At 45.7% G+C, this 26822-nt stretch overlaps 1 protein-coding gene across 1 annotated transcript; it reads right to left on the bottom strand.

Annotated features, from left to right (window-relative positions):
- Positions 1-78: 78 nt before the first annotated feature.
- Positions 79-16180, bottom strand: CAMK1G (calcium/calmodulin dependent protein kinase IG). The gene is made up of 13 exons (XM_030473303.1): positions 15885-16180; positions 11792-11909; positions 8694-8822; positions 7852-7926; positions 6945-7083; positions 6693-6816; positions 6070-6145; positions 5418-5530; positions 4390-4468; positions 3877-3964; positions 2339-2772; positions 1725-1855; positions 79-705 (listed from the first exon to the last, which is right to left on the bottom strand). The coding sequence occupies exons 2-12, from the start codon at positions 11881-11883 to the stop codon at positions 1762-1764; spliced, it is 1443 nt and encodes a 480-aa protein (XP_030329163.1). The 5' UTR covers positions 11884-11909; positions 15885-16180; the 3' UTR covers positions 79-705; positions 1725-1761.
- Positions 16181-26822: the final 10642 nt, after the last annotated feature.

Below are 26822 nucleotides of genomic sequence, written 5' to 3'. Positions count from 1 at the left end.
CAGATGCACGGGGAATGCTTTAGAAGGGACTTAATAGACCGTTTCCACATCAAATTTCTATGAATAACCAAGAGGCACTTTACAAAACAAAACTCAGCTTTATTAAGCAAGTATTTATTGTGCAATTACAGACTTGGAAGCAGGGAACTTAAACCTTTCTGTGATTATTATTAGACATATGGAGGTTGGTAGCAGGTTGTAGCTCTCCTTTTGTAGCCGAAGTGAGAACTGTGCAGCCTGGGCAGCTGGTGGATGCTGAACTTCTGAGTGCCAAAGCCTGGGGCTATCCAAAACCCAAGATGTGGAGAGGGTGAAGATTGTAAAAATGACCTGCCACTGAGTAAAACTCCACATGGCTTCAGTTTATAGGATTTACATTGTGCAGTGCACTTATTATGCATTGGACAACTAATCAGTATACCGAAAACAAAAGCTTATACCACTGAGCGATGTCGTATGGATAATATACACTGAATATGCTAGCAGTAGCCTCAGACTTTCCCTTGCCTTCTCCCAGTTTTAATGATCCATAAACACTCCGAGGTCACTGCACTGATGGATTCCTGGGACTAATGTGCTGCTTGTCACCAGTCGGTCGCTGCTCTCTGAGATGCTGCTTCCTGGTGGGACACAGCCTCCTTTCTTGCTTGCACTGTTGATGTCTGGCTTTGAAGTGCAGAAGAGAGTAAAACAGCCCTTCTGTTTCTGCAAGAGAGAGAATTTCAGTTGAGGATTGAGCTTTGTTTCACTAGACTGCTACCTTCAAAATGTGCTCTTTTAATAAGCAGTAGCATGGGGGTTAGGAACAGCTTAGATCCCTTTGTGTACCTTAGTTATAAAGGGGAATTAGATGACTGATCTTTGGAATGGACCTTTCTGGAGCCTGTAGTAGATCTTACTTGCATTTGTCTCTTCTATTAATCCTTTGTATATTACAGTCCTGTTCATACAATCTCATCAGCAGAGAGTCATAAAAGATGACAAGAGGTAGCTCATTTTATGTAGCTTTGCAGAGAACTATGCTAGCATATGCTCCCCTTTGAGGAACATTTTTTATTGCAGGATCTAACAGCAATACTTCTCACTGCTCATAAACAATGTGGTACCAATCATAACAATTCAGCTAGTCCAGAATTAAGCCAAGTTATGGTCAAACAGGATGAAATTTCCATGGTTGTACTGTGCTCAGCTACTAAAAACATCTCCGTGCTCTGCTCTCTGGTAACAAAGCAACTTAAATTGACCTGCTTGGACCAAATCTGGGAAAAGGAATGGCCCTTCAGGCTGCAGGGATGTCCTGCCTGTGCCCAGCCATGGACCAGCAGCCTGTTGTCAGCCCTTTGCTCATGGTCACAAGTGAGACCCAGCTGAAAAGCCTTTATCCGAGCTGATGAAGCTGTTTGCTTCCAGTGTGATTCCCACTGAGTAGCTTTGAATAATTGTAGCGTTTGATATGACAGGTCTATGCCTGGCTTCCTTCCACATGTTCCTTGCACAACCCTGTTGTGATATAAAAGTTGGATTCAGAATCACTGGACTGGCCTTAATGGAAGCTGAAAGATGTTTTCTTCCTTGGAAGGTGGTTTAGTTAAGGCTTTTCTGTTGCAAAAAACCTGTGAGTCAATGTATTTAATGGACACTCACTCTGCTATTTGTGCCTTTCCCTTTTCCATGCCATAATGGGAGAAATGAAAGCAGTGGTGAGTGGATGGCCGTGCACTTACCGCTGGTGATGTGGGGAGCCCGGTGCCTGCCTCCTCATCACATAATCAAACAAACTCCAGTTTGCCCAGTGCCACAGTGGGAAGAGTGTTTACTAGTTTTCATCGGAACGAGAACTTCTGATTTGAAGTGACTGGTTGGGAATGGAGGAGTTGGAAGAGAAGGAAAAAAGAGAAACAGCAATATTTAAGATCATTTTGCAGGTGAATGGAAATTGTGTTTTTGATGTTTTTAATATAAAGGACATCAGCTGCTGGAAGCAAAGCCTCAGCACCAGGTGAGTAACTGGCATCAGCAGCTTTAACCACAGGCAATCCTGGTTTCTGGAAAGCAAATGTGCTCCAGTCAATGGAGTGTGGCAGCAGAGCCCTGGTGCCTCAGCTCGCTGCAGGCTCTGCCATGCAGCCCAGGCAGTGCCTCACCCGATGTTCCTACAAGCACATAAACACTTGACTGGGTGCTGCTATGCAGCCATCAAAGCGTGTGCTTCCGTCCCTATTCCTCCCTCCTTTCTATCTCCACCTGGGCTGGCAATTTATATGCCAGGCAGTTCCTTCCAGAGATGGTTATTCCATGTACTTTGTTGGAAGTTATGGCCAATGACTCAGATACTTACTGGGATTTTGAGGACTTTTTAAGCAGCACTGTCTCGGAGCAGAAAGATGTCTTCGTTTTCTCGTGCCCCATGCAGGCTGGACCACAGCCACAAGAAGTTCTGCTTGGTGGGCTGTGGTTATCCGGCAGGATCAGGCTGCTGCCAGTGGGCTGGATGGTGGATCCATTCTCCGAATGCCTTTGCAGCTTTTCCTCTCTCATTCTTGTGTCTTGCTCCAGCTGAGCGGGAGGGTTTGGACAGCCCTGCGAGGGGACTGGAGGGACTGATGTGTCCTTGTCTTCATTTGGTGTCACTGGCCGGGTGGCTGCCATGGGTGTGTTGGGTCTGGACGCCTCTGAGGCTTGTGTATCGGGGAGGGGGCTTTCAGCCGCCGCATGAACGTTCATGTGGAGCTTCCTCATGTGGTGCACAACGGCTGCGGCATTGAAGGCTTGCTGGGGGAGAAGATAAAAACCCCATGGTGAGCAGCTGGTGAGAGGAGTGGCCATGAGAGGTAAGGGCGGCAGCTATACAGTGTGGGCCACTATGAGGGGGCAGACGAGGGGTGGCTGTGACTGGAGATCATGAGGGGCAGCCATGAGGGGAGATAAGTTTGCCCTTAGTGACATGGTTTAGTGGTGGGCTTGACAGATGGGTATTGGTTTGGCTTGATGATCTGAAAGGTCTTTTCCAACCTAGTTGATTCTATGGTTGTATGGCAGGCTGGGTGGGTGCTGCAGGACAAAGGGAATGTCCACCCAAGGAGATGATTGTTTGCACAATGCGTGGAAAGTGGGAAGTGCTCGTTCCTGGCATAAACACTGTGATTTCCATTGAGTGCAAACTGCTTTTGGAGATGACAACCACTTCTACACAGGGAAGTCATGTAGAAAATTTTAGATTTCATTTAGAAATCATGTAGGAAATTGGCAGTGTTCAAGGCCAGGTGGGAGAGGGCTTGGAGCAACCTGCTCTAGTGGAAGGTGTCCCTGCCTGTGGCAGGGGGTTGGAACTGGATGATCTTAAGGTCCTTTCCAACCCAAATCATTCTGTGATTCTATGAAATCAGGGGTAAATTAACCACACTGTGAAACAGAGGCTGGCGCTGAATTCTGAATGTGCTTAAAATGCTCTCACACATGTGGTTCCTCTGGCATTCCTTTCTCTACCTAAATTCTTACTAAAACTCTTGATATAAACGAAGCACCAATTTATCTTCAAGGCTGAAAGGAGGAAAAGCTGAATTAAGCTCCCCAAAAGATCTGCTGATGGAGCACCAATTTCACTCCCTCGCTATAAAGGCAAATAACCCATTCCCCCTTCCCTGCGAGGCCACTGTAGTGCAATGTTTGTGGTGAACCTACCAGTGCGCGTTGCAGGAGGGAATATCAGTCCCAACATACTATAAACAGTAACTGCATCCAGTTTTCAGGAAGCCTTTGCAGGATCTCAGCTTTTGGGTGCTTCCCCACACAGCTGAAGCCTGGCTTATTGCTAGATGGCAGCAACTGGCATTTGTCAGTGAAATGGCTCTAGGCTTTCACCAGTGAATGACTTACCCTCCATTTGCTCTTTGCAAAGTTTTTCTGGATCTGAGCACTGACAGATGGGTATATGTCACGGTGAAGGGCTGTATTTCCATTAATCCTGCAGATGGGGAGAGAAGAAAATGGGCTCGTAGGCAGATGGCATTTGTAAGGCATTCCACATTCTGGAGGCAACTAACTGCTTTGTACGTTCAATCAGCAATAATTAAACCCCAAGGAAAAACAGCAACAAAATGTAACGCAAACACACACTTCAAAGCTTGGAAAAGCTCAGGGTGGGATTTCTTCGTTGCCTCTGTTTATGGAGGCAAATATGCACAAATTGCATCTTTAATTATTCATCACTTTCTTTCTGTGCACACAAGAAAGAAACACCCAGGGCCATGCGGAGGCAGGCAGTGACGTTAATAACGGGGGCTGAGGAGACACCCCTGTTCCCAGCTATCACTGAGCACATGGAGCCAGACGCGGAGGCTGGTAAATCCCCGTGGCCACCAGCTACTGCCGGGGCGCCGGTGCTCTCACCATGGGTGCCGCAGGGCTTCCTCACAGGTAAACCTCGTGCTTGGGTTCTTCTCCAGTAAATGTCTGATGAAATCCTTGGCTGGGTAGGAAGGGAGGAGAAAGCAGCACAGAGAAAAAGGTTATTTTCTCCTTATTCCAAGATATGAGCCTAACAGGATATGGCAAACGCTAGTGGGTAAACATCACAAAGGTCAGCCCTAAGAAGGTGGTGTACTGCTTCATCATGCCATTAAAAGGAGACATTTGTAGTGAAAGGCTCCAGATGAAAAAATGTTAACTGGGGATGTACCGAACTTCACACTTAACTACATTAATTTGAGTTGAATTATTCGCCTAAAAAATAACTCAAAAAAACATAAGAAAGTGCAAACTGAGCAGATTTAGAAGTTGCCTTAAAGAGTGCTTACATCCCTCCCTTATTTCTATTCCATTATTTTGCAGGGAGATTGTGGTGGTTGTTATTAAGTCCTAACAAACCTCCTGCTACTTTTGTTTGTATATATATTAAAGATTGATGTTCTAAAACATGCTGCTAAGATGCTGTTTTCAGTAAACTCTGTGCAGGTGAGCTCCATGAGCAGGTTAGTCTGGTGGAAGGGGCAGTGGTGGCTGACATGGCTCGTGTTGCTGTAAGGAAGCGTGACTCGATGGGGAGAAAAGAAAAGGGGAAAATAAAAGAAGAGAAAACCCAAACAGAAAAACAAGGTGGAAAGCCTGGAGTTCCCCTATTTCCAAGGGAAACTTAAGCCCTCTCGGAGCTCACTAGTCATTTGTGAAAATCAGGGCTACATTAACAGAGGCTTCAGCCGAGGCTGCTGCATTGCAGGCAGGATGTAAAGCACCCCAATCTCTGCCACTGCAGCCTGGCTTTGCTGTCATCACTCCTCTGCTGTGGTGGTGGGAGCCTCTGCAATGACTTCCCATGTCTGGGTGTTTGCTGCTGTGTGAGTGAATCAGTTCAAGACTTCATCCTTTCCTATCCCTGCCGGGGAAGTCGAAGGTCACAGGGCTCTGGATTGCAGCTTTACCTGATGCGGAGATATCATCCCAAAACGGAGACTCAAACTCATAGTAGCCTTCCTTAATCTTTTCAAACAGTTTGGATTCAGTCTCTTCGTAGAAAGGAGGATACCCACACAGCCTGGAACAGAGCAGAAAGCCAGTGGTCCTTCAGTGCTGGCATCCACAGCAGCCCGGCAGACAACACAAGTGAGTAACAGAGGAGGCTGCTCTAGCCATCCATCTGTCCCTCACATCTAAGTGTATTGGTAAAGCTGCAGAAAAGAATTCAAAACTTAACTGCAGCAGCAAAAGGACAAAGCCACAGCTGGTACATAGCTGCATGGTGTGGGAGGAAATGAAACAAAAAGTACCGGGGAAGATTGAATGATATTTGTAGGCAACTGAAAAAAAAAACCCAACAAAGCATATGAGGCACATAATAGAGAAATGTGATTCTTTTCATCTCCACTGCAGTACTTGATTCCCCACATCCTTTTAATTTCTGTGGTCTAGTGAATCTGTGCAAAGGAAGAATACAGCGCTGCTGAATTCCTGCAGCAAAATGGGAGGTCCAGTATCGCCTCCACTGGCACTGCTGCTCTGCAGAGGTGTATGAAGCGGTGGACGAGTTGGGAAACTTGTGGGGAAATAAGTGGGATGCTGTTTGCTCTTACTCACAGGATATAGGTGATGACTCCAATGGACCAGCAGTCTACGGCTTTGCTGTATGGTTTCTGGGCAAGGACTTCGGGGGCTGCAGAACAGCAAAACCAAATGATGTTTCTAAGCAATAATAAATTATCCAATACAGGGAAAATCAGTAGTTTCTTGTACACTTGGCCTCTGAGGTGCCAGAGAACAGGCCAGTAATAGCCCCATTTCCCAGTTGGATTATTTTATGTCATTGAATAGAAAGAACCACAGACAATTTCTGCCTGCATCCGGAGGCTTTAACCAGTAAGCTGTGGACCCAGCCAGTGCATCTGGTGGACATTACACAAAATCCCATTGTGTTAAAATGATTTTTGTACTTTTTTCACTAAATACATGACTAATGCTGAAATATATTGCTCTGAAAATTATCCTTTTCTTTGCACTTTTGAACAATTTGAGCTTTTTCAGTCTCTACACTCATTTGTAACCCAGTCTTTATGTGGTCCATGCAGTGCATCTGTGAATAACACGTTGTTGTTAATAATTATGTATTTTTTTCCCTTTCTGCTAGGCAATGCACTGCACATGCACAACCCTTTTTTCCAGACAGTCCACCAGCACAAGCCCATTCCTGATCCCTGGCTTACCAACATAACCTGGAGTCCCACAGGCAGTGGACATGATGCCGTTCTGTTCCATTTTAGACAAGCCAAAGTCTGTGATCATGATTTTGGAGTTCTCTTCAGGAGTAAGGTAAAGAAGGTTTTCAGGCTGTGAACACAGAGTGATTAGGGGTTGAAATGTGTAGTAGAAAATGGGAAAGTCAGGGGCAGAGGTGGTGAAGCCTCCAGTCACATCAGCTCCCCAGGGTGCTTCTGTTGCTGAGGGACAGGTCTCACCTTCAAGTCCCGGTGAACTATCCCGTTTTCATGGAGGTACTTCACCGCTGTCAGGACCTGGTGGATCACCACACTTGCATCTTTCTCGGTGTAAACTCCTCGTTCCAAAATCCGGTCAAACAGCTCTCCCCCAGATACCCTGTGGAAATGGTAGTTCAGAAAGAAAAAGACTGAAAAAATCATGAAACAGAGCTCATCGTGCTTTTATGTTGGGAAAGCTAACTTTCTAGTCCTTTTACATCTCTACTTACAGCAGAACCATTCCTTGAGCAGCAGTTTTTGTGAGGCTGATGGATGCTCTTGAGTGCACTTTCAGGGTGCCAGAAAGCATTTCAGAATGCTTCAGAATTTCTGGTGCCAAAAGCATTACTGGGAAGCCCAGGGAATTTGGGTAAGGTTACAAGGCAAATCCCAGCAGGTCTGAGCTGCAGGCATCCAGCAGAGTCTCCAGGCTCTGCTGCACAAGCAGATATGTGGGGTTTTTTGTGTGATTGCTTCTTTTAGCTAAATTTGCAAGTTAACAGTAGCAGCCGGGTGCTTGGAGCTGATGCCCACAGCGAGCTGCTTTCTCTGCAGCTGACATGTTGCCCATTTTCATTTCTAGAAACCCTGCATGGCACAGCTTTAATTAGAAATGCTTCTGTCTCTGCCCTGCTAAACTGTGATGAATTAATTTGCATAAATAGATCCTAATCTTGGTTTAGAAACTTGCTGCTAAAATGAGCATGGACCGAGGTCCTGGTTAGTTCAACCCATGCGGCTCTCGCCTCCTTAGTGAGGGGTGTTTGGGCATGCAGCTTTTACATGGGAGGACTCTGGTGTGTAGGTGCTGGAATGGGGTACATCATCCTGGTCCTGCCACTCTTCGTCCTCTGGCCCTCAAAGAAATGGCTCTGCTGATACTTACAGCTGCATGACCAGGTAGAAGTGGGTTGTACTCTCATAAATATCTTCTAAAGTCACGATGTTTTCATGCTTTATTCTGCAAAGATAAATCACAGAATCCCAGAACAGTTTGGGTTGGAAAGGACCTTAAAGCTCACCCAGTTCCAATCCCCTGCCACGGGCAGGGACACCTCACACTAGAGCAGGTTGCTCCAAGCCCCTGTGTCCAACCTGGCCTTGAACACTGCCAGGGATGGGGCAGCCACAGCTTCTCTGGGCACCCTGTGCCAGCGCCTCAGCACCCTCACAGGGAAGAGCTTCTGCCTCAGAGCTCATCTCAATCTCCCCTCTGGCAGGTTAAAGCCATTCCCCTTGTCCTGTCCCTACAGGCCCTTGTCCAAAGCCAGATTTCTTGTTGGCCTCTTTAGGTGTTGGAAGACTGTTATAAGGTCTCCCTTTAAGGAGCCTTCTCTTCTCCAGGCTGACCCAGCCCAGCTTTCTCAGCCTGTCTACATAGGAGAGATGGTCCAACCCTTGGATCATTTTCCTGGCAAGGACAAAAGTGGTTTTTCAAGTAGAAATCCTCTTGCTTTAATCACCAGTGAAGGTTCACTGGGCTGTTTTGCGGCCGATCTCCCTCTCCCTACGTGGCAGGGGATTGTTGATGGTACTGCAAACTCCCTTCAGAGCACGTATGGCTCTGTTGGGGTTACAAACCCAGCTGAGGAATGAGAGCAGAAACTTTACTAATTCACAGTAACATTTATACATCCTATAAAAAGAAATATTTATTAGTACTGTAGAGCCACCCACCTTAGGAAAGGATATTTCTCCTTCTTTACATTGCAATGTATATATACTCACTTTTTCAGCACTGCTATTTCATTCTCCAAGCTGCTGTCCCTTGTGAGAGGAGACTTCTTGATGCATTTCAGAGCAAAAAGCTTGCCAGTGCTTCTTTTCTTCACTAGGAAAACTTCCGAAAAGGCACCTCTGCAGAGAAGAAAATAAGTTGTATTTCAGCAGCTGCTGCTGCTGTGAACTGGGAGGATACTCACAGAGAGAAAGAGGAAATAGGAAGAAAAACCAATACGGTAGTAATTTATCTCTAAGTGGATGCTGATTGTGTAGACCTAGAACTACAATCAAGGCCAGGTTGGACGGGGCTTGGAGCAACCTGCTCTAGTGGAAGGTGTCCCTGCCTGTGGCAGGGGGTTGGAACTGGATGAGCTTTAAGGTCCCATCCAACCCAAACCAGTCTGGGATTCTATGCTCTCCAGCAGCCCCAAACTTAGGATATTCAATGCAAGATTATGCAATATTTAGACACCACCCCCCACTTTTCTCTGTTCATGGAGAAAAGGTTAATTTTACATCGTTCATCACAAAGCTGTGTGGAGGTAGTGAACAAAAAGGACCCCTGCAATGAAATGAAGTCACATTCTTCAGGTCCATCTGTGAAGACAGTCAAGTGCCTGTGCCAGGCTCTGAGTGAACTTCAGCTGTGCTGGGTTTGGAGCACACCGCTGGGGAGGCAGATGGCAAACAGGGTTTGAGCCCTCACCTTGGGTGGGTGCAGGAGGAGGCACCGTCCATGGCCTCTTAGTTTACTGCCTTTCAGGGAACTGTTGCACTTCAATCTGTTGGGGGAATTCTCCCAGGCCAAGTGAGGGGCTGTATCAGTAACCACATCACTAACAGTGTGCCTGCAACTTGGAAGCTTGTTGGGGTAAAGAGCCCTCCCCATGGAAAGATCCCAACAGCCTCCACTCACTGAAATTCCTGCTTAATACAAACCATATTTCCTCCAAGCCCCCATGGTCTTAAAGCAGTCCTTCCCTTTCCCTGCTCAGCATTGTCCCAAGGGCTGAGGTACCTGAATTGCATGAGAGGGCCCAGTTATGTTGCAATTTGGGTATATCAACCAATGTTCTGTATATCTGAAGTGCAAAATAAGCAGATAACATCAGTTCATATTTTCATTCAGCATCTTATGTGTTTTCCTTTCTGCTAATACATGTCTACCCTTAGCGACAACGCGACAATGAGTGTCTTGTATGTTCCTGATAAAGGTTCTGCCCAGTGCAGCAACGAGCAGGTATTTATAACATGCCTAAAGCTCATAATCCTGTTAAAGGTTTGTCTTAGGCAGCTGAACACGTGTCAGGACAGTGACAGTGCATACTTTGCCCCGTCAGTCCTCAGTAATCCTCATCAAATGAGCAACAGATTAATTGATGGCAGTTAAATGGAACTTGCCACTGAGTCTGCAAAGCCAGGCAGGGAGCTGGAGGGCAGAGTGAGGAAGGTGAGCGCAGTGGAAGCACCTTCTTGGTTGGGTTGGGATGCTATTGCAGCAAACCCAGCAAACAAGGGCGGAAAACCTGTGTCTCCTGTAATCCACTAAGCAAAGAATCCCGTGTGCTGTGCAGACAGACTGGAACATGGAGCTGTTCCCATCTAGCACACACTGCTTTACTCATGTGTCTTTGTTAGCGAGTGGCAGCTGGTGATGCTGTGATGGGGAGCAGGAGCCTAAAGCAGCTCCTCACTTGGCTCTGCTTTCCTCCTCCTCCTCCTCCAGTGGGGCCCTGGGTGCTGCCGGAACAATGTGCAAGGCCATTGGGGTTGCAAGGAATTGGCTGTGGCAGGACTGGTTCCAGCAAGGAAAAACCCAACCCAACCCCCAAAACCATCCCAACCCCCAAAAACTCATAGATTTTCGGATGAATTCAAATCTTTGCTTCTCTCAGTAAATGATATGTGATAGTCTTCTCTCTTCTGACCCAAAAAGCAGGTGGTCTTGAGACCTTTTCCTTGTTTCACACATTTTTCTCCTTTTATCCATATAAACTCTGAAGGCTGTTGTATGGAAATGCCTTTCAAGTTCCCGAGGGCTCTCAGGGAATAGGCAGGGACATTCTCACTAAGGTCCCTTATCCAGCAGTGGTGGATCCTGGGGGAAGGTGATAACAAGTTCCCAGGTAGTTTTAGGTCGCAAATCCTCATTTATATTCTTCAGCCAGCTCAAGTGGTGCATGTGGAAAAAATCCCAATTTCTAATGCTAAATTTTCCTGTTAATGTAATAGTAGGAAATGAACAACCTACAAATCAGATGCTGGGGCATCTGTTCTATATATCTGTCCCAAACAGTTTATAATAATTATGCCCCTTATTAAAAAATGATGAATCAACAAGTTGGCTGGGAGAGAACAAAGCTTTTTTCTAACCTCATTCCTTTGGGGAAAGCTGCTGGATAATTTAACTCATTTCTGAGGCTGACCAGGGACATAATGATTTAAAATGTCACTGAGCTCTGGAGCAGCTGTTTTTTTTTGGGAGCTTTGCTGTGGGTTCTCAAGTCACAGAAAATTTGGCCGTGACACGACTCACTGGTGGAGGTAATTCAATTCCACCTCCGCCACCTTGGGAATGTTTTCGTGTCTCATTCACATGAATAGGCAAATTAAGCTGTTAACTCACAGAGAAGTATCGTACAACTTGAACATCCTTGTTCTTGTTTCATCCCTCAACTGAGTCAGGGTTTGAGCTAAATATATGGTGTATTATTATGATACCTCTCTCAGAGCCATCCCTTGACCTTGCTTGACCTTGCAGCCACCACAGACCAGTGCACTCAGCAGGAAAAGAGCAAAACTGAACTAAGCTGCCACTCAGGCTTAGAGGGCCAGGAGGAAAGGGCAGAGCTGGCTTGGAGCCGTGCTGCAGGGCCGGGTGGGAAGGAGCCGCTTTGGCGCTGCTTGGCAAGCGTGAGCCGTGAATCAGAGCACCAGCAGAACTGTGCAGCAGCGACGGGCACCAGCCCCTCACCTCGAGACTGGGGCTTGGCTCACAGGGAGTCAGTTTCTTGTGACATTGGCCCAGGAGGGAGTTGCTGCCTGGGGCTGGGCAGGCAGTATCTAAGCAGTGGCCGTGTCTGCAGAGCAGCTCTGGTACTTACGATCCCAGGGCCTCCATGAAAATGAATGTTTTTCGGATGTTGCTCGTCTGTTTCTTCCAGGAGCTGCTGTCATCCTCTTCCTTGCGACCCATCGCCTCCAGAGTGGAAGCAGGGAACGCTGTGAGGAAGAGGAAGAGAAGAGGTGACTGGTGTGGAGGGTGCTCGCGTGAAGAAGCTGGCTGGATTCGGGGTGCTGTGAGTGGTGTTTGCTTGGTCAGGGGAGTCACACTTTTCAAGCATGAGAAATTCTGTGCTGCTTTTGCTACTCACAACTGCTTGTGCTGACCACGTCCCTGCTGTTATGTCCTGCTCCAGCCATCAGTGCAGCCTAATACCAGCTCAGCTGGGTAGGAGCTGGTGACCATATGGTAATACTCTCTTGTCAGTACACTCATTTAGCACGTGTTGGCAATTACAAATGTTTATGTTATGCTTCGTATTTAGTGGTTAAAAAAGCCCTGCTGAATGGTTGCTGATTTTAACTAAAGCATCTATGACTTAATGGATTAGAAGTTAGGTACAACTAGCGATGGAGATAGATTATAGTTTAGCTGCTCTATTGCTCAAATAATAAATAGTTTCAAGAGCTCGTGACTGCAGGGAGGGGAATTGATACAAAACATTCTGTTGATGTGTCTTGTGCAGTTTGCGCTGCTGTCACCTTTTATTTTTGTTAATTGACAGATTGCTTCTGCTCTGAGTCATAACCTTCCCCCGGCCTTTTTCTTGCAGGGAAATGATGTGATACCAGGGTGCTGGGAGTCTGCAGAGAAGGCAGAGAGGTGCCCAGCTTTGTGCCCTGTCTGCTCACGGGAGGCTTGACCTTGGTCAGGTCCCAGTCCCCCACCGCTAAGCTCTTTACAGTGCTGGCTGGGCAGCACGGCTGTAATACAGAAAGTAATGGTGTCTGCCTGCAGAGAGCTCACCGGAGCACTGGGGGACTTAGTTAGGGCTTACACAAGGTACGGGAGGTGTGAAATGTTATACAAGCATCTAAGAACTCTTAATAAGATCAGGTCTAACATTACAGAACTGGAAGTACGCTGGAAGGTGAGAATGAAGCCCGGAGACTAGGCAAGAAAATATAAAAGTAGTGGCTTGTCCATGCTATCAGGATATAAAAGAAATGCACTGAAAATATCCCCAGGCAGGGGGGATGCTGGGTGCTGACAGCAGCGCCCTTGGCATGGGGAGCATCCCCTTGGAATGTGGAGCACCACACTTCTGGAGAGCAGCGACGGCTGCACCGAAGCCTGTGAGACACAGCTGAGCCTTTGAAAGGCAAAGCACAATCTTAGGTGGAAAAATAAGTGTTTCGGGAAAGGCAGAGAAAAAGCTGGAAGATCTCGTTTCAAGACAGGCAGCTTAGATACTGAGTTCCTCCTGAACCTAGTTTGTCTCCTGAATTAGCATGGGGTCAGGGTTTCCAGCTCCTTGACCCAATTTTTTAAAGGTTAATTTAACATTATTGAAAACAAAGTTGACTCAGTTGTAAACAGCTGGAGGCTTCAGTCCATAAAATCACCAAAGGCCAGAGTGCGCTTGACCTTTATGTACCTTCTAGATTCTGATGCATGTGTAACTCCTAAAAATGCAACTCCTTCTAAAACCCAGCCATATCTTGCTGTTTAGAATCAGTGAAGATTAAAAGTTCTTCATAAAAAACCTTTCTGCCAACACCTTGAGGCCCCAGATGAAGTTTTCTTTTGCAGCCATTTGCCCATCCTGAATTTCTACAGATCTGGAGTGTCACATAAGGAGAATTTTCAGCAGAGGCATTCAGCTGCTGGTGGAAGGTGAGTTTTATCCACTTGAAATAATCATCAAATGCATGATACCAGTGTGGTGTTGAGTGATGGGTAAAATTCAGATGACCTCTCCATTTCCCAGCTGAGTGTCAAACAAAGAATATGAAGTATAAAATAAACCAAACCCAAGTAGGTCAGCCTGGCCCCAGGGACAAACAGTATTTTAGTCTCTGTTCCTGTGCTGCTCGTGCACTGAAGCACAGCCCAATTGTCATGGGGGGCAGCCCGGTAGCAGCACAGTGCAGAGGAATCCCTCCTGGGATTAAACATTCTCATGTTAAATTCGTTGTGAATTGAACAAGTTTCTCTTTAAAAGGGATTTTGCTTCTAAAGGAAGGTAGTACCGTGTTTTCTTCAGTCTCTTGTGAATCATCTGTTCATCTTATAGTTCCTCCTTCTGTCACTCTCTGTGTACGGCATTTGGTTTTGCTGGTATCTGGAGGAAAGGCTGGATGAATAGCTCTGACTCCCTACACGTGTATTTGATTTCCTGCTTTCTCAGTTTTTCTGTGCCATCATGAGCCAGTCATTTCCTGCCTCCCCTCGCCTTTCTGCGAGGAAGGGGAGTAAGTGCTGCTATTTTGGGAGCTCAATAATGAAATGTTTGAATTGCCTAAAATGTGAAGCTGCATATGTGCTCAGGTGATGAATACTTGCCCACCTTCCTCCTTCCCCATGCTGGATCACATTCTTCTCAATACTTTTTCCTTTTCTGATGCATAGCAAAGTGTTCGCAAAGAGGCTTGGTGCAGGACACAGATGCCTCTCGGTCTGGTCGTGACTACAGGATTATGACACCTGGTGAAACCACTTGTTGCACTTTGCAGCAGTTTGTGAGGCTGCAACATCTGATATATTTGTTGTCTGGGTTTTGTTATTTATCCAGGCTCTGGCCCAACAACATCTGACCTTTCTCAGCATTAGTACACAGTGTACGGATGAAGGGGGTTTAATCTACTTTTATCTACTCACTTAGTTGAAGAAACAAAAGTTGGGCAAACAGACTGTGCTTGGACTGGCAGGTTTTCCTGCCAGGTGATGTGCCCGTCCATGTGCTTCCATCACACTCCTGACATCCCTTGTTTGTCAGATCCACCCTGGCACCCTGTGCATCCCCCCAGCTTGGTGGGCATGACTTCCAGGCACAGCAGTGGGATGCACGGGCACAGCACACCCAATATGCACTTGAAAAATAATGCACTATTTTAAGCACCTAATCTAGAGAAGGGTCCCTGTTTGCTCTTTCGCCCATTCACCTTTTGACAGTGCAAGAAGTGGGTTAAGATTGCATAATAAAGTGGAAATACTCATTAATTAGACCTAAGGTAAAGACCTTTGGAGATGAAAGTGAGGTACTTAACATTGCTTTAATCTATTTAGTTTCCCTCTTCCCCATCATAACAAACCAAGCAATATGCAGGACTTCAGTCTGATAAGTATATGCTGAAAGTAGAAAACAGTTCTAATATTAATGTCTAACCTTTGGGCTCTTCTACAGACTAAGTCAATAAATGTGGCTGCTGCTATACTCAGTCTGATTCAGCAAATGACACATCATTGGTTAGAATGGAATGAATGTTATTATGACCTTGCTTAAATATTTCCTGAAGGAATTTGTTCCACTTTCATATCTCTCAGCAACAAATCCATCTGCAGACAGACACGCTGCTTCTGAATGGATTATACTGCATTAGCAAAATTATTGTGAGACATGATTAATAGTCTTGTGACAAAGTTACATGTGGAGGGGGAAGACACATGCTGCTTTCATGATTTTGCCTTTAGAATGAGCAAGAAGTTTACAGAGAATATAAAATCAAAGGGCTTTACTTTAAAAAATACACCAAAACAAGCAATCTGCATGTGAGTGAATGAACTGCCAGGCCAGCCTCTGTGTTCAGGGACAAAAGAAATTGAAAACATAAGCTCGCCATTAAAAACAAATCCACATTAAACATCCTGTATTCATCCCACCGCTCCATCGGTCCAAAAACAGTGCATTGACTTGAACACTTGCAAAAATCACCATTTTCATTGTAATCATTTCAGATTCCTTTAAATACTTTGGAAGTAAAAGGTCAGAAGGCAGCTTTCTATGAAATTGCTAAATATAGGTGCTGAAGGATACTAGACTAACAGCCTGTGCAGAGAAGTCCCCCGGTATTTTCCTGTTACTAGATAAAATTCATTTAAAACCCCCCACGTTAACCAGAATCCCACTTGCTTCCCTGCACAGCACAGACAGGAAAAGCAAATGGCTATTAAGGAAATAATATTTTGCTTACCCAAGTCAGCCAAACAAGGGAACTTCTGTTTGCTGCTGCTCCTGCTCGGCTCCCGCGGTCTGGAGGGATTAGAGCCCGCCTGGGTGCTCACGGGCAGCGGGGAGGAGGAGATGCTCCGCTGTGATGGCAACCAGGGAGCTCTTCCAGAGGAGTAAATCGCCAGGAGCACGAGCTGCCTGTGGGTGTGCGTGCACGTCGCTGTGGATCACGGCAGCGGTACCTGGCAGCGCGGACACGGGAGCACGAGAGCTTCACCGCGGGGGGACTGACTGAGCTGCTGCCGGGAGAAGCGGAGCACAGTGAGCAGCAGCGGCTGCTCCTCGCATGTACCCAGTTGGTGGTGAAACGTTCCTGGGTGGAATGCAAAAATCATTTGCCTTAACCAGAGAAATGACTTCGTGGTATTAAAAAAAATCATGGAATCACAGACTGTTTTGGGAAAAGACTTTAAAGCTCGTCCAGTTCCAACCCCTGCCACGGGCAGGGACACCTTCCACTAGAGCAGGTTGCTCCAAGCCCCTGTGTCCAACCTGGCCTTGAACACTGCCAGGGATGGGGCAGCCACAGCTTCTCTGGGCACCCTGTGCCAGCGCCTCAGCACCCTCACAGGGAAGAACTTCTGCTTAAGAGCTCATCTCAATCTCCCCTCTGGCAGGTTAAAGCCATTCCCCCTTGTGCTATTACTACATGCCCTTGTGCCCCATTTTCTTCTGTTAGGAGTTCTGTGGAGCCACACAACGTGGAGCGGGACTGGACCAGGGTGAGGTTTCCCACCAGGATGCTCTGGCACCCCAACCCTCTCACTCCTAGCACTGGGAAGATGACGCTCTTCACCATTTTTACACGGCACGTTAAAACCATGGAGAAAAATCACTGCACAAGGGATCAATCTCCATCACCAAAGTTCTGACTATTTTAAACCATACAGTAGCTCTGTTTTGACTTTCAAAACCTCTGTGTGTGTGTGCCTTCCCAAGAAGCACAGTACATATGAATATAGGAAATAATAATTCTTTGAATCTTTTCTATAGTGCAGGATTTTTAGATGGCAATAACAACTTTACTGACTGCACTCTGTTGATTTACACTGCCATCTAGAATAATGCATGAAAAAAGAACACATCATTGTGTAGTTTAGTTTTATATCAGGAATAAATCAACTCTCAGGCAATACTAGAAAATCACATTATTTTTCTTAATACTTTTTTCTTCAGTAGCTTCATTCCCTGGCGATGGCTGTTTGGTTATTGTTCATTTCTTTGTTGCTGGGCTCCATCCTTGTGAACTCTGTCATGTCAGGGATTGTGGTCAGAATTTCTGGATGTGGATTGGAATGTGAAGGTTTTCTTTAGTGCCAGGTTTTGGTGGAATCTGCATTGATCTGATTATCTCGAAACCTTTGTGCCTGTGGTGCCTGGTGCCCTCCTGTGCCCGGTCTTGGGCTGTTCTGCTGCTGTGCCTGAGAAAGGTGCTGGCCACTTCCACCTCTTGTTTTCATTCCCGTCTATTGATTCCACTTTTAAAACATAAAATCAACTTAATGCTTTCAGTATTATTGTCTTTACATGCTCAGTTCTCAGCTTATTTCTTATTTTACACGATTTTGGATTTTCTTATTAACTTCTACTTTCTCAAAAGCTATCGGCAATTGTATCCTAAGTAGAAATGTAATATAGCCACAGTTAAAACTCGTGTGGTGAGATTACACGAAGGACACCTTGGACCACAGAGGATATTTTAGGATAGATTTAGTCAAAGGAACCTATGTAGTGCTGCCCACAGGCGCTGGGCCACTAAATGTGTGCAAGGGAGGAAAGCAAAAAGTCCTTTATTGAAATAGGCTCATGATGATCTTAATTCCAAATAGAGTGCCAGTTAGGAGAACAAACTGGCATCTATGCATGAGCATCCATCTTCCCTGTGATGCTGGTGTCTGATCCCTGGGTCGGGTTTGCCTTGCATGGAGGAGAGGAGCGCTCATGGCCTGGGCACCAAGTCACCCTGGGCTGGGTTACCCACAGGGTGCTTAAGGGGAAATGAAATGAAATATGACATGATCCAACCTAAACCATTCTATGATTCTTTGGTGACGACGCAGTTGCTTTGGGAGAAGCTTAAGGCAGAGGTAATGGGAACAAAAGGGAAGCATTTACTGCGCTCCAGTCCTTGGAGTTTGTGTGGTGTTATCAGGCACCAGACAGAAGTAGGAAGAAACTTGCCTGAAAAAAAGGAAAGCAGAGCAAGGCTCTTCAGTATGTGAGAGCTGCAACATTCCCCACATCCACAGTGTTCAGAGTTTGGCCTTCAGAAGCACACTGAGAAAAATACCAACAACCCAGTGGGAGCGAGAGGGAAAAGGTCCCTTGTGTGCTTTGCTGTGGGAAGAATCAATCGAGATGGCAGCTCTCGACCTTGCCAAATAGAAATCCGGGACAACAGGCAATTCAGTTCAGGGACTTTTCCTGAGCTCTCAATGGGCTCGAGTTAAAATAGCAGTTATTAACCAAAGCCATTCAGAGCAAGCAACAATCTAGTTTTTAATGGCATGAATCAGACGTGAGGAGGTGTGATGGAAACCAGCAGCGCAACGTGCAAATTGCAGCAGCCTGTTTGCAGAGGTGTTTGAAAGGCACCGTGAGCCCCAAACCTGCTCTTCTGCTGAGAAGGGACCTGGGTGCTTCTGTGAGAAGTGAGAAAAGGAAAGATCTCCTGAACATTCTCAGCGGCAGCAGGGCTGTTTGTGGAGGAGGCACGTGCACAGGGGATTTCCAAGCGGAGAAGTTTTGAGATGTGATGCTCTGAGTGTAAATACAAACTCAGAAAGCAAATACAAAGAATCAGTGTTGGCAGTCTCAGGGTTTTCCAGGAGCTGAACTCACGGGTTGTAAATCCATGGGCCTGGCAGCACCAGAATGCAATCCCAAGTGGCTGTGCCAGCCTTGTCCCTGCCTTTGCTCTGCTGTAGCATCTCTGGAAGTCCCAGGCTGGTGCCTGCAGAGAGCACTGCAGCACAGCCAATGAAACCAGCACGGACTTTGGAGCAAAATAAATAAATAAGGACTTCAGTGAGCAATGCAGTGGGGGTTTCTGAGAGGTTGGTCAGGGTAAGGTGTTTTTCTAGATGAGCTCCTTGAAATAACATGTACTTCAATGGCATATTCCTCTCAAGTGGAATCTGTAAGCATTATTTGTTTTCCTTTGTTGCCTTAAACACAGACACTGACTTTAAAGCAAGGAGGTTCTTCGTTTGTAGCGTGACTGGGAATAAGCTGATGTGGAAGTAGATGGTACTTTGAATCTCTACTGTCTCTGTGGGAAAGAGTTGCTCTTCTCTACAGGCTTTATGTTTATAGCTGAAGTGGTTAAATTGGTAACTGAACTATCCAAAGGTGTTATCTTTGTGCAAACCCGCACAAAGCTGCAGGTTTTGTGCATTCTTCTTAACCTGGTAATTATGGTCCTTGGAACTTACTGGTAACCATTCATTTTAAAATGGTAAAGAATCATGGAATTAGCTCCTGATAGGCATGTGCTGTTAATTAAGCTGTTCAGCGCTACATTTACAGTACAGCTTGATTATCTGTCCCTAAATAATCCCAGCTACCTCATCTCCTGTGTTGATATTGTTTTCATAGAAATCTGTTGAGATTGGCGAGGTTGGACACAGGGGCTTGGAGCAACCTGGTCTTAGTGGAAGGTGTCCCTGCCCGGGGCAGGGGGTTGGAACTGGATGAGCTTTAAGGTCCCTTCCCAACCCAAACCATTCTGTGATGCTGTGATTTCCAGGACATGGCCTGACCACACAAACCATCCTCCCAAAATTTACAACTACCCCGTGACCTAAAGATCAAGCATTGAGAGTTTGGGTTTGAGACTGAATTTCTTCCACTGAAGAAAGGCTACTTTTGAATCACTTTCAGCCTGCACTGCACAACAGCAGTCTGTATGAGGTTTATGTGATCATGCACCCAGATGCTTGCCCATCCTGCTTGTTGGCTTTCAGCCTTGTGTTCCTGGTCTGCACAGTTCCTGCCATATAGTGCACTTCCCATGTTGATAGTTCATACTCAGAGTTGACTAATAGGAAGCAGCAGCCAATTAGGAACCTAAAAGGGCCTTTCATTAGCTTTCTGAGAAATTAAGTACTAATTATGTAGGTTTGAATAGATGTTTACTCAAGGGGTTACTTATGCATCCATAAAAAGCAAAACTTCATTCTGCTGATCTGGGGAGGAGAGGCTCAGGAAATCACAGCGACTGCTGGCCGGTGATGCATGTGGAGCCTGGAAAAGTTCCTCCTTGCCAACTGCTGCTGTGACCACTCATTTCTCTGGAGAGCTGTGGAGGGAGCAACCGTATTTCACTGGGCAGACGTAGAAAACTGGTGCAAAGCACAGCCAAGGGCAGCCTGGGACAGTGGTGGAGAGCTCCGAGAACCAGCAGTGATGTGCCTGTTCTAAGGGAATACTGGACACCTCCCTACTGTGTAATCCTGATGCGGAGAAGGTTAAACTGATCAGTTGTAACAGGAAAAAAAAAGGTAACAGGAGCAGTAAAAATCAGGATTTCCAGAACAATTATTTTTATGCCATGAGATGCCTGTTTAAAACCAAACCTATGAAGGTGTTCCCAGTAAAAACGCAGCTTTCTCTTTTCAATTACAACATAAATCTTTTCTGGATGCTGAAATCTGGCTGAAAGACTTTAGCAAGAGCACTTTTTCTTTGTCTGCTTATTACTGTGTGCAATAAATAATCAAGGAGATAACGGTATTGTAGAATTTAGCTTAGGAAAGAATCCAATTGGATTTTTCTGGGCTTGTCTCATATGGGATTATGTGTGTTTCTGTTAAGATTTTTTTCCTCTTGGGCCAGATAGCAGCTTCAAATCACTTTTTCTATTTTATCTGTGATTACAGGTGCATGAACAAGAAGGAGAAAACCCTTCTGTAAGTGATGCACCAACACCACCTTCCTGATGTGCTCAGCAGCCCGGGAGGAGGATGGAGTCAGCCTTGACCTGACTCCCTCCCTCGCTGCTGCTGGTCACACCTCAGCTCTACGTGTGCCTAAGGAACACAGCAAAACACTGGGAAGGGCAATGAAGGCATAAGGAGAAGATGCTGAAAAACTGCCTGTGTCGCTTCTGGAGGAGTACGTGGAAGTCTGGCCAAAGTAGCTCCATGTCTCGGAGTATCACATGAGAAATATCATGATGTTTGGAGAGCACGGTGAAGGATCAGAAAGAAAATTGGCATTTAGAAATTCAGAAAGAAAATGGGTAGATTTAGATTAGACATTAGGCAGAAGTTCTTCCCTGTGAGGGTGCTGAGGCGCTGGCACAGGGTGCCCAGAGAAGCTGTGGCTGCCTCATCCCTGGCAGTGTTCAAGGCCAGGTTGGACACAGGGGCTTGGAGCAACCTGCTCTAGTGGAAGGTGTCCCTGCCCGTGGCAGGGGGTTGGAACTGGAGGAGCTTTAAGGTCCCTTCAACACAGACCAGTCTGGGATTCTATGATTCTGTGATCAAAATTACCCACTTAGAGGGTGCGGCTAAGACAGACATGCAGGTCACCTGAGCAGCAAAGCCAGTATCTGCCATGTACACTGTCACATTTCATAAGAAGGAGGTGAGAAGTTTCCTCTGGCAAGAAATGGTTTTGATTTAGCACTGCTATAAAAAACTGCCTGGTGTGTCTCAAGATGACAGAGTACCTGGAAGGTAGTCTATTTAGCCGTAAGGAGAACTGCCATCTCTTTAAACAGAACAGAGAAAAGATTATTGAAATAGGTTTGGATATATTCCCTGTGCCACAGCAGACATGTTAGCTGCCAGAAATCATCCCACAGCTATTTTCAAATGGTCAGAAAACAGATACACTCAATAATTATATCCAGCAGGGTCCAGGCAGATAAGAGATTCTCTGAACATCACCAATGGTCCATTATGAGTAACGGCACCTCAGGAAATTATGGTAAACCACGGCTCTGGTCATCTTACGTGTAGGTGAGTAAAGTGGATGCTTCCAACTGCCGATGGTCAGCCAGGTCTCGTGGGAAACATGAGGGCCGTGTTACAGAGCTCCAATCAAGGCTACCAAGGTGCAGTTTACAATTTCAGGCAAAGCCAGCTTTTATCAGTACTCCCACGTGCCAAGAGATGGACTCCGTGACTGCTTATGAAATGTTTTGTCATCTCGCTTCCACTTTTCAGCAAGCTGATGAAAAAAAAGCAGAAATCCATCAGACATGTTGTCTTACCAACTCCTGATATGTTTTGGCTACTTACAGAGAGTAAGAGAAGTCTTTGGAGCAGATGTGAAATTCAGATCTTGTTTGCTCACTTGTCATCACTCAAAAAGCAAAACAAACACTCCTGCTCCTGCAGAAATTAGCCCTCGTGTCTTGCTGCTCTGCCTCACCACGTGCTTGCCCAATCATCCCCATGAATCATAGAATCAACCAGGTTGGAAAAGACCTTTAGGATCATCAAGTCCAACCATTACCCCAAGGACTGCCAAGACCACCACTAAAATGATGGTTCCTTTCAGTCCATAGCCTGGTCCCACGTTCTCAAAGAACCAGTTATTTCCACTAGTATTTTCTTTTTCAAACATGCTTACTAATACAACCTTTTAGTTTGACTTACTTTTTCGTAGTTTGATTCCAAATATTGTGGGAAAAACATCTTTTCCAACCTCAAATTTCTACAATTTGATTTTATGAAATGGCTGAAGTCTTTATTTTAATGCCAGAAATAAACCTGCTGTGAAGCACCACGGAAGCAGCACTAGTGAGCCCAGCAAACTGTAAATCAGTCTATGTGGCAATTAGGTTGAAGATATCACTCATCTAAAAAGTATCTAGAATGGCAACTTGCTGGACCTGAGAGTCAGAGGTAATCCAGGGAGAGTCATGAAAACTGATTTCATGAACAACCTCCTGAACAGTGAGCTCTAGCCAGTGTGTTTATCAGTATTTTCCCTGCATGAGTTCCTCTGCCTCAAGATGGGTATTTGGCAAGTACACAGAGCCACCTACAAACTCCAGATAGCAGAGAAGCAGCCAGGATATCAGTTTGTTACAAATCTTAGGCTGGTTTGGGTTGGAAGGGACCTTAAAGCTCATCCCCTCTGTCAGTTTATAGCCATTTCCCCTTGTAAAGGGCAGCCATTACCTGCCCTTGTAAAAAGTCCCTCTCCAAATTTCTGGTCGTCCTTTTAGGTACTGAAAGGCTGCTATAAGGTGACACAGTCCTTCTATTATTATTTCCCCCCCACTAAAGCAGAAGTTTCCTAAGCACATTAGAGAATAAGGCTGGAATAGCTGAGTAAAGAAAGGAATAAATCACACAAATAGGTGCTGCATGTCCCTGGGATTTTGCATGCCGGGAAGGAACAGCGCTGGCTGTCAGCAGACAGACGAGCACACCCCCGGCTTCGCAGCCTTTATTTAGCAAACCCCTTTTCACAGTTGTTTCAGGCAGGGGAGGTTTCCAAACACACGCTCTCAGCTCCTCACACAACTGCGAAAGCACAGTGCCTGCGGCAGGGCGGCCCCTCTGCAGCACCCCACGGGTCCCCTCGTCCCGCATGGACATCGTGGGCTGCCCAACAGTGATGAAAGAGCTGCTTCGATATCAGTGTGGTGAAAATGACTATTATTATAGTCTAAAAGCATGTCGAGCTCCCCAGGTGGCCAAGTGGAAGAAGGTGATTTTTAGGTCCATTTCCCCTACTCCCAAATATCCAATTTTTTTTAACGAAATTGGCAGCAAGAGAGTTGTCCCCAGTGAATGACAATGATGTAGGGCACATTGATGGACATGAACCCCAAATTTAGAGCGGTGTAGGTGTGTTCCTTAGCTCAGCCCCTTTGCCAAGGGTTTTTCATATGAGACCAGAATTATGACAACCCTTAAAAGCATCATGAAAATGCAATAGCTTCTAACATCTGAGATTTATATTGATGGGTTTTGTACCAGTGCCACCTCCCTCCTCATAAAGCTGCACATCAGCTTTGAGATGCCAGACGGGAGACCACCTGCCTTTCTCCTGATTTATTACCAGAGTCATCTGGTGCCATTTGATTCCTCCCAGTATGAAACCATTCATTATTTATGTTGCGAAGAACTAGAAATAGCTGTCAGGTGTCCTTTTTCAGGTTGGCACTGGCAGAGGGGAGCGCGGGGTATTCTGAGCATCCCTACCAATGTGCAAGATTGTAAGTAAAAGAGAAACTACCCCAAGGATGCCTTAGAAAGAGCAAAATGAGGAATGAAAGTGTTATTTCCATGTGAGATACTACTCGGGACCCTGTGCTGTGGGGAGATCCTGCTTACCACCCCCCAAATGTTCACAAGCAGCTCTAGACAGCACGGAGAGGACTTAGTCCTTTTCTTCTTTCTGCTTAAACCAATCTGTATGTTTTGAGCTCCAATGTTCTGTGAGGTTCTCCTGAGTTTAAACAGCTGTTTTGGTTTTGCTTGGTAAATATGTTTCTTGGCTTGAATCTTACTGTTTTGCATCTTAAAGTTTCATTTCAAGCTCCTGGTTCGTAATAGAACCAGATTCTCACAGCTGTGATTCTCACAGCTCAAATCACAACCCAAGCTCTGAGCATCTCTCCCAAGGATATGGAGGGAAATCACAAAAAGAGTTGAAGTATGAGATGGTGATAGCGCACCAGGGCTACCACCACACAAGGTGAAGGTGTGTTTAATGTGAGAACTTTGTGGATACAACATCAATTTTTTATTTCTTGGGTGATTTGATCAGTGCTGCATCCTCTTGAGTTAGTGTAAAACCAGATTTGGAGAAAAAGAAAGGTGAAAGGACAGACAGGATGGGAGCTGGAAGGAGGCATGGGATTCAGAGCCAGGAAAATCAGGCTTCTTAGGAAAAGGTGGTCCTTCTGGAAGAGAAAGGCCTCTGTAGAGGCAAATGCAGCCTGGAAATCCTCCTCACATGGTGTTTCACTGAATTCAAATGTTAATATTTTCTGCAGATAGAGAAGCAGACACTTCCTAGCAAAGCATTTTCTTACTCATATTTTCTATTGCCTTCCTACCCTGCTTAAAAAATATATCCAATCACATATGATGTATTAGCGCAGATTGCTGCCAGCGTAAGGAGCCAAAGAGTGAGTATCCAGGAGGATGCGGATGCCAGCTCCTCGGGGGACAAGAGGGACACTTGCCAAAAGGAAGATAGTTTCCAGAACTTACTAATGAATTTGCAGAGATATCCCAAAATGATACATCCAGGCATCTCACTAGTATGAAAACTAGTTGTTCATAATGGAAGTGTTCAAGGCCAGGCTGGATAGGGCTTGGAGCAACCTGCTCTAGTGGAAGGTGTCTCTTTCCATGTCAGGGGCTTGGAACTGGATGAGCTTTAGGACCCCTTCTCAACCCAAACCATTCCATGATTCTGTGTTTCTATGATGTCTTTACATTGTGCTCATTCAGCACAAACCACTTTGGTTTATTAATCCCAAACGAGCAGATGCTGTTGAGTTGCAAAATATTTACTCCTTGAGCAAAGGTTTTGCCAAATGGCTTTTGCTGTTGGGAGAGAGTAGGATATGTGATACTTTCCCTGGATGCTATGGGAATGGGATCTGAACACGCTGCTTGCACATGGCTCGCTGGGAGCAGGTACGCCTGGCAGGCTGGGCTGGCACCATGGTCACATCACACCCTCCCTGTGCTTCACATACCGGCAATGAAATCCTGTTTATCAGCACAAGTTCATTTGAACTTTAGTAATCTTTGAGGCTCACTACTTGTTTCCCTCCCCATCCTGCAGAAACCTACGTTCACTTCTCTCCCTTAGGGAAAATGAATTCAAACAACTTTCTGTGCAAGAGGAGGAAGAGAAAATCAGACCATTTTCCCGAGGCCACAGAATTCCTCAGATATCCATTTCAAGGTGTTTATTACAGCCTTTCATCCCGTCCCCTGACTGTTGAGACCAAATTCCCTGCCTGGCAACAGATGGGATGCCAATTTATTTTTAGCAGTTTGCTTTGACTGAGCCCTTAAACAGTATCCTGCTTTTAAGTCCTTGAATTACCTTGGGGCTAACAAGCTCAGCTGAACTTCTCCACACAAGGAAGTTCAGGAGTGAAATTCCTGGCTGTGATGAGGAACTATCCTGGTTGCAGAAAACTGGAGTTTTACTCTTTATCCAGGGGACCTGGAGTATGTCATAACTATTAACTGGCATGCTGAGCAGTGAGTTATTGATTTTATTTTACAGAAAGGAAAACAGCAGAGATTAGTATCACCTCAGTAAGGGCTGGATGAGGGTGTAAGATCATCTTCAGTCTTAGTTCTCCCTGAATCTGACAAAAGACATCGAAATGCATCAAATGCCCTTAAGACAGGCATGTCACGCCTTTCTGCATGATCTTGTGCACACAATTGTTTCTGGGAAAGCAACAATTATGTACAAACCTTCTCATTTCTTTTGTCTGCATGAGGAGAGCTGTAGCTCAATCAAGAACTTCCTTGAAATTTAAAAGGAAAATGAAGACAAATTTATCCTGTCTCTGAGCTTTTCAGACTTTTGAACCTTCCAGCGCCATTATCTGTAGGAGACATTAGGTTTGTTGGCGGTGGACTGGCCTCTTGGCTTTGCTAATCTCATAAACCCCCTGGATTAAAAATGTCTCTGCGACCAGTAGCTGGCTGGAGCCCAGCTGTGAATCCATCCCAGTGCCCAGGGGTCACCCCAAGCGGAGCTCCTTCCTGTGGAGGTGGAGGAAGGTGATGGGAGAGACCAAGCCACTGGAGCATGGGGATGCTGACAGAATTTTTGCATCAAAATTAGAATATCGTGCTGTGGCAGAGTCTATTACATATTTGGAAGGGTTTATTCCTGCTAAATATATTCACCTATACATAAAGTAATATTGTCTTCTGCCAGAGGAAGTTGT

Source organism: Strigops habroptila, chromosome 18, assembly GCF_004027225.2.
Source record: "Strigops habroptila isolate Jane chromosome 18, bStrHab1.2.pri, whole genome shotgun sequence".
NCBI lineage: Eukaryota > Metazoa > Chordata > Aves > Psittaciformes > Psittacidae > Strigops > Strigops habroptila.
The sequence above is the reverse complement of the archived record's forward strand: the minus strand, read 5'-3'. Positions and strand labels throughout refer to the sequence as shown.

Excerpts from the sequence above, each read along its gene's own strand:
- CAMK1G (XM_030473303.1), bottom strand. The coding sequence starts at position 11,883 with ATGGGTCGCAAGGAAGAGGATGACAGCAGCTCCTGGAAGAAACAGACG. Across the intron at positions 7,927-8,693 it reads GAAATAGCAGTGCTGAAAAA|AATAAAGCATGAAAACATCG; the intron begins GTGAGTATATAT and ends TTATCTTTGCAG. Across the intron at positions 3,965-4,389 it reads GAAGCCCTGCGGCACCCATG|GATTAATGGAAATACAGCCC; the intron begins GTGAGAGCACCG and ends CCCCATCTGCAG.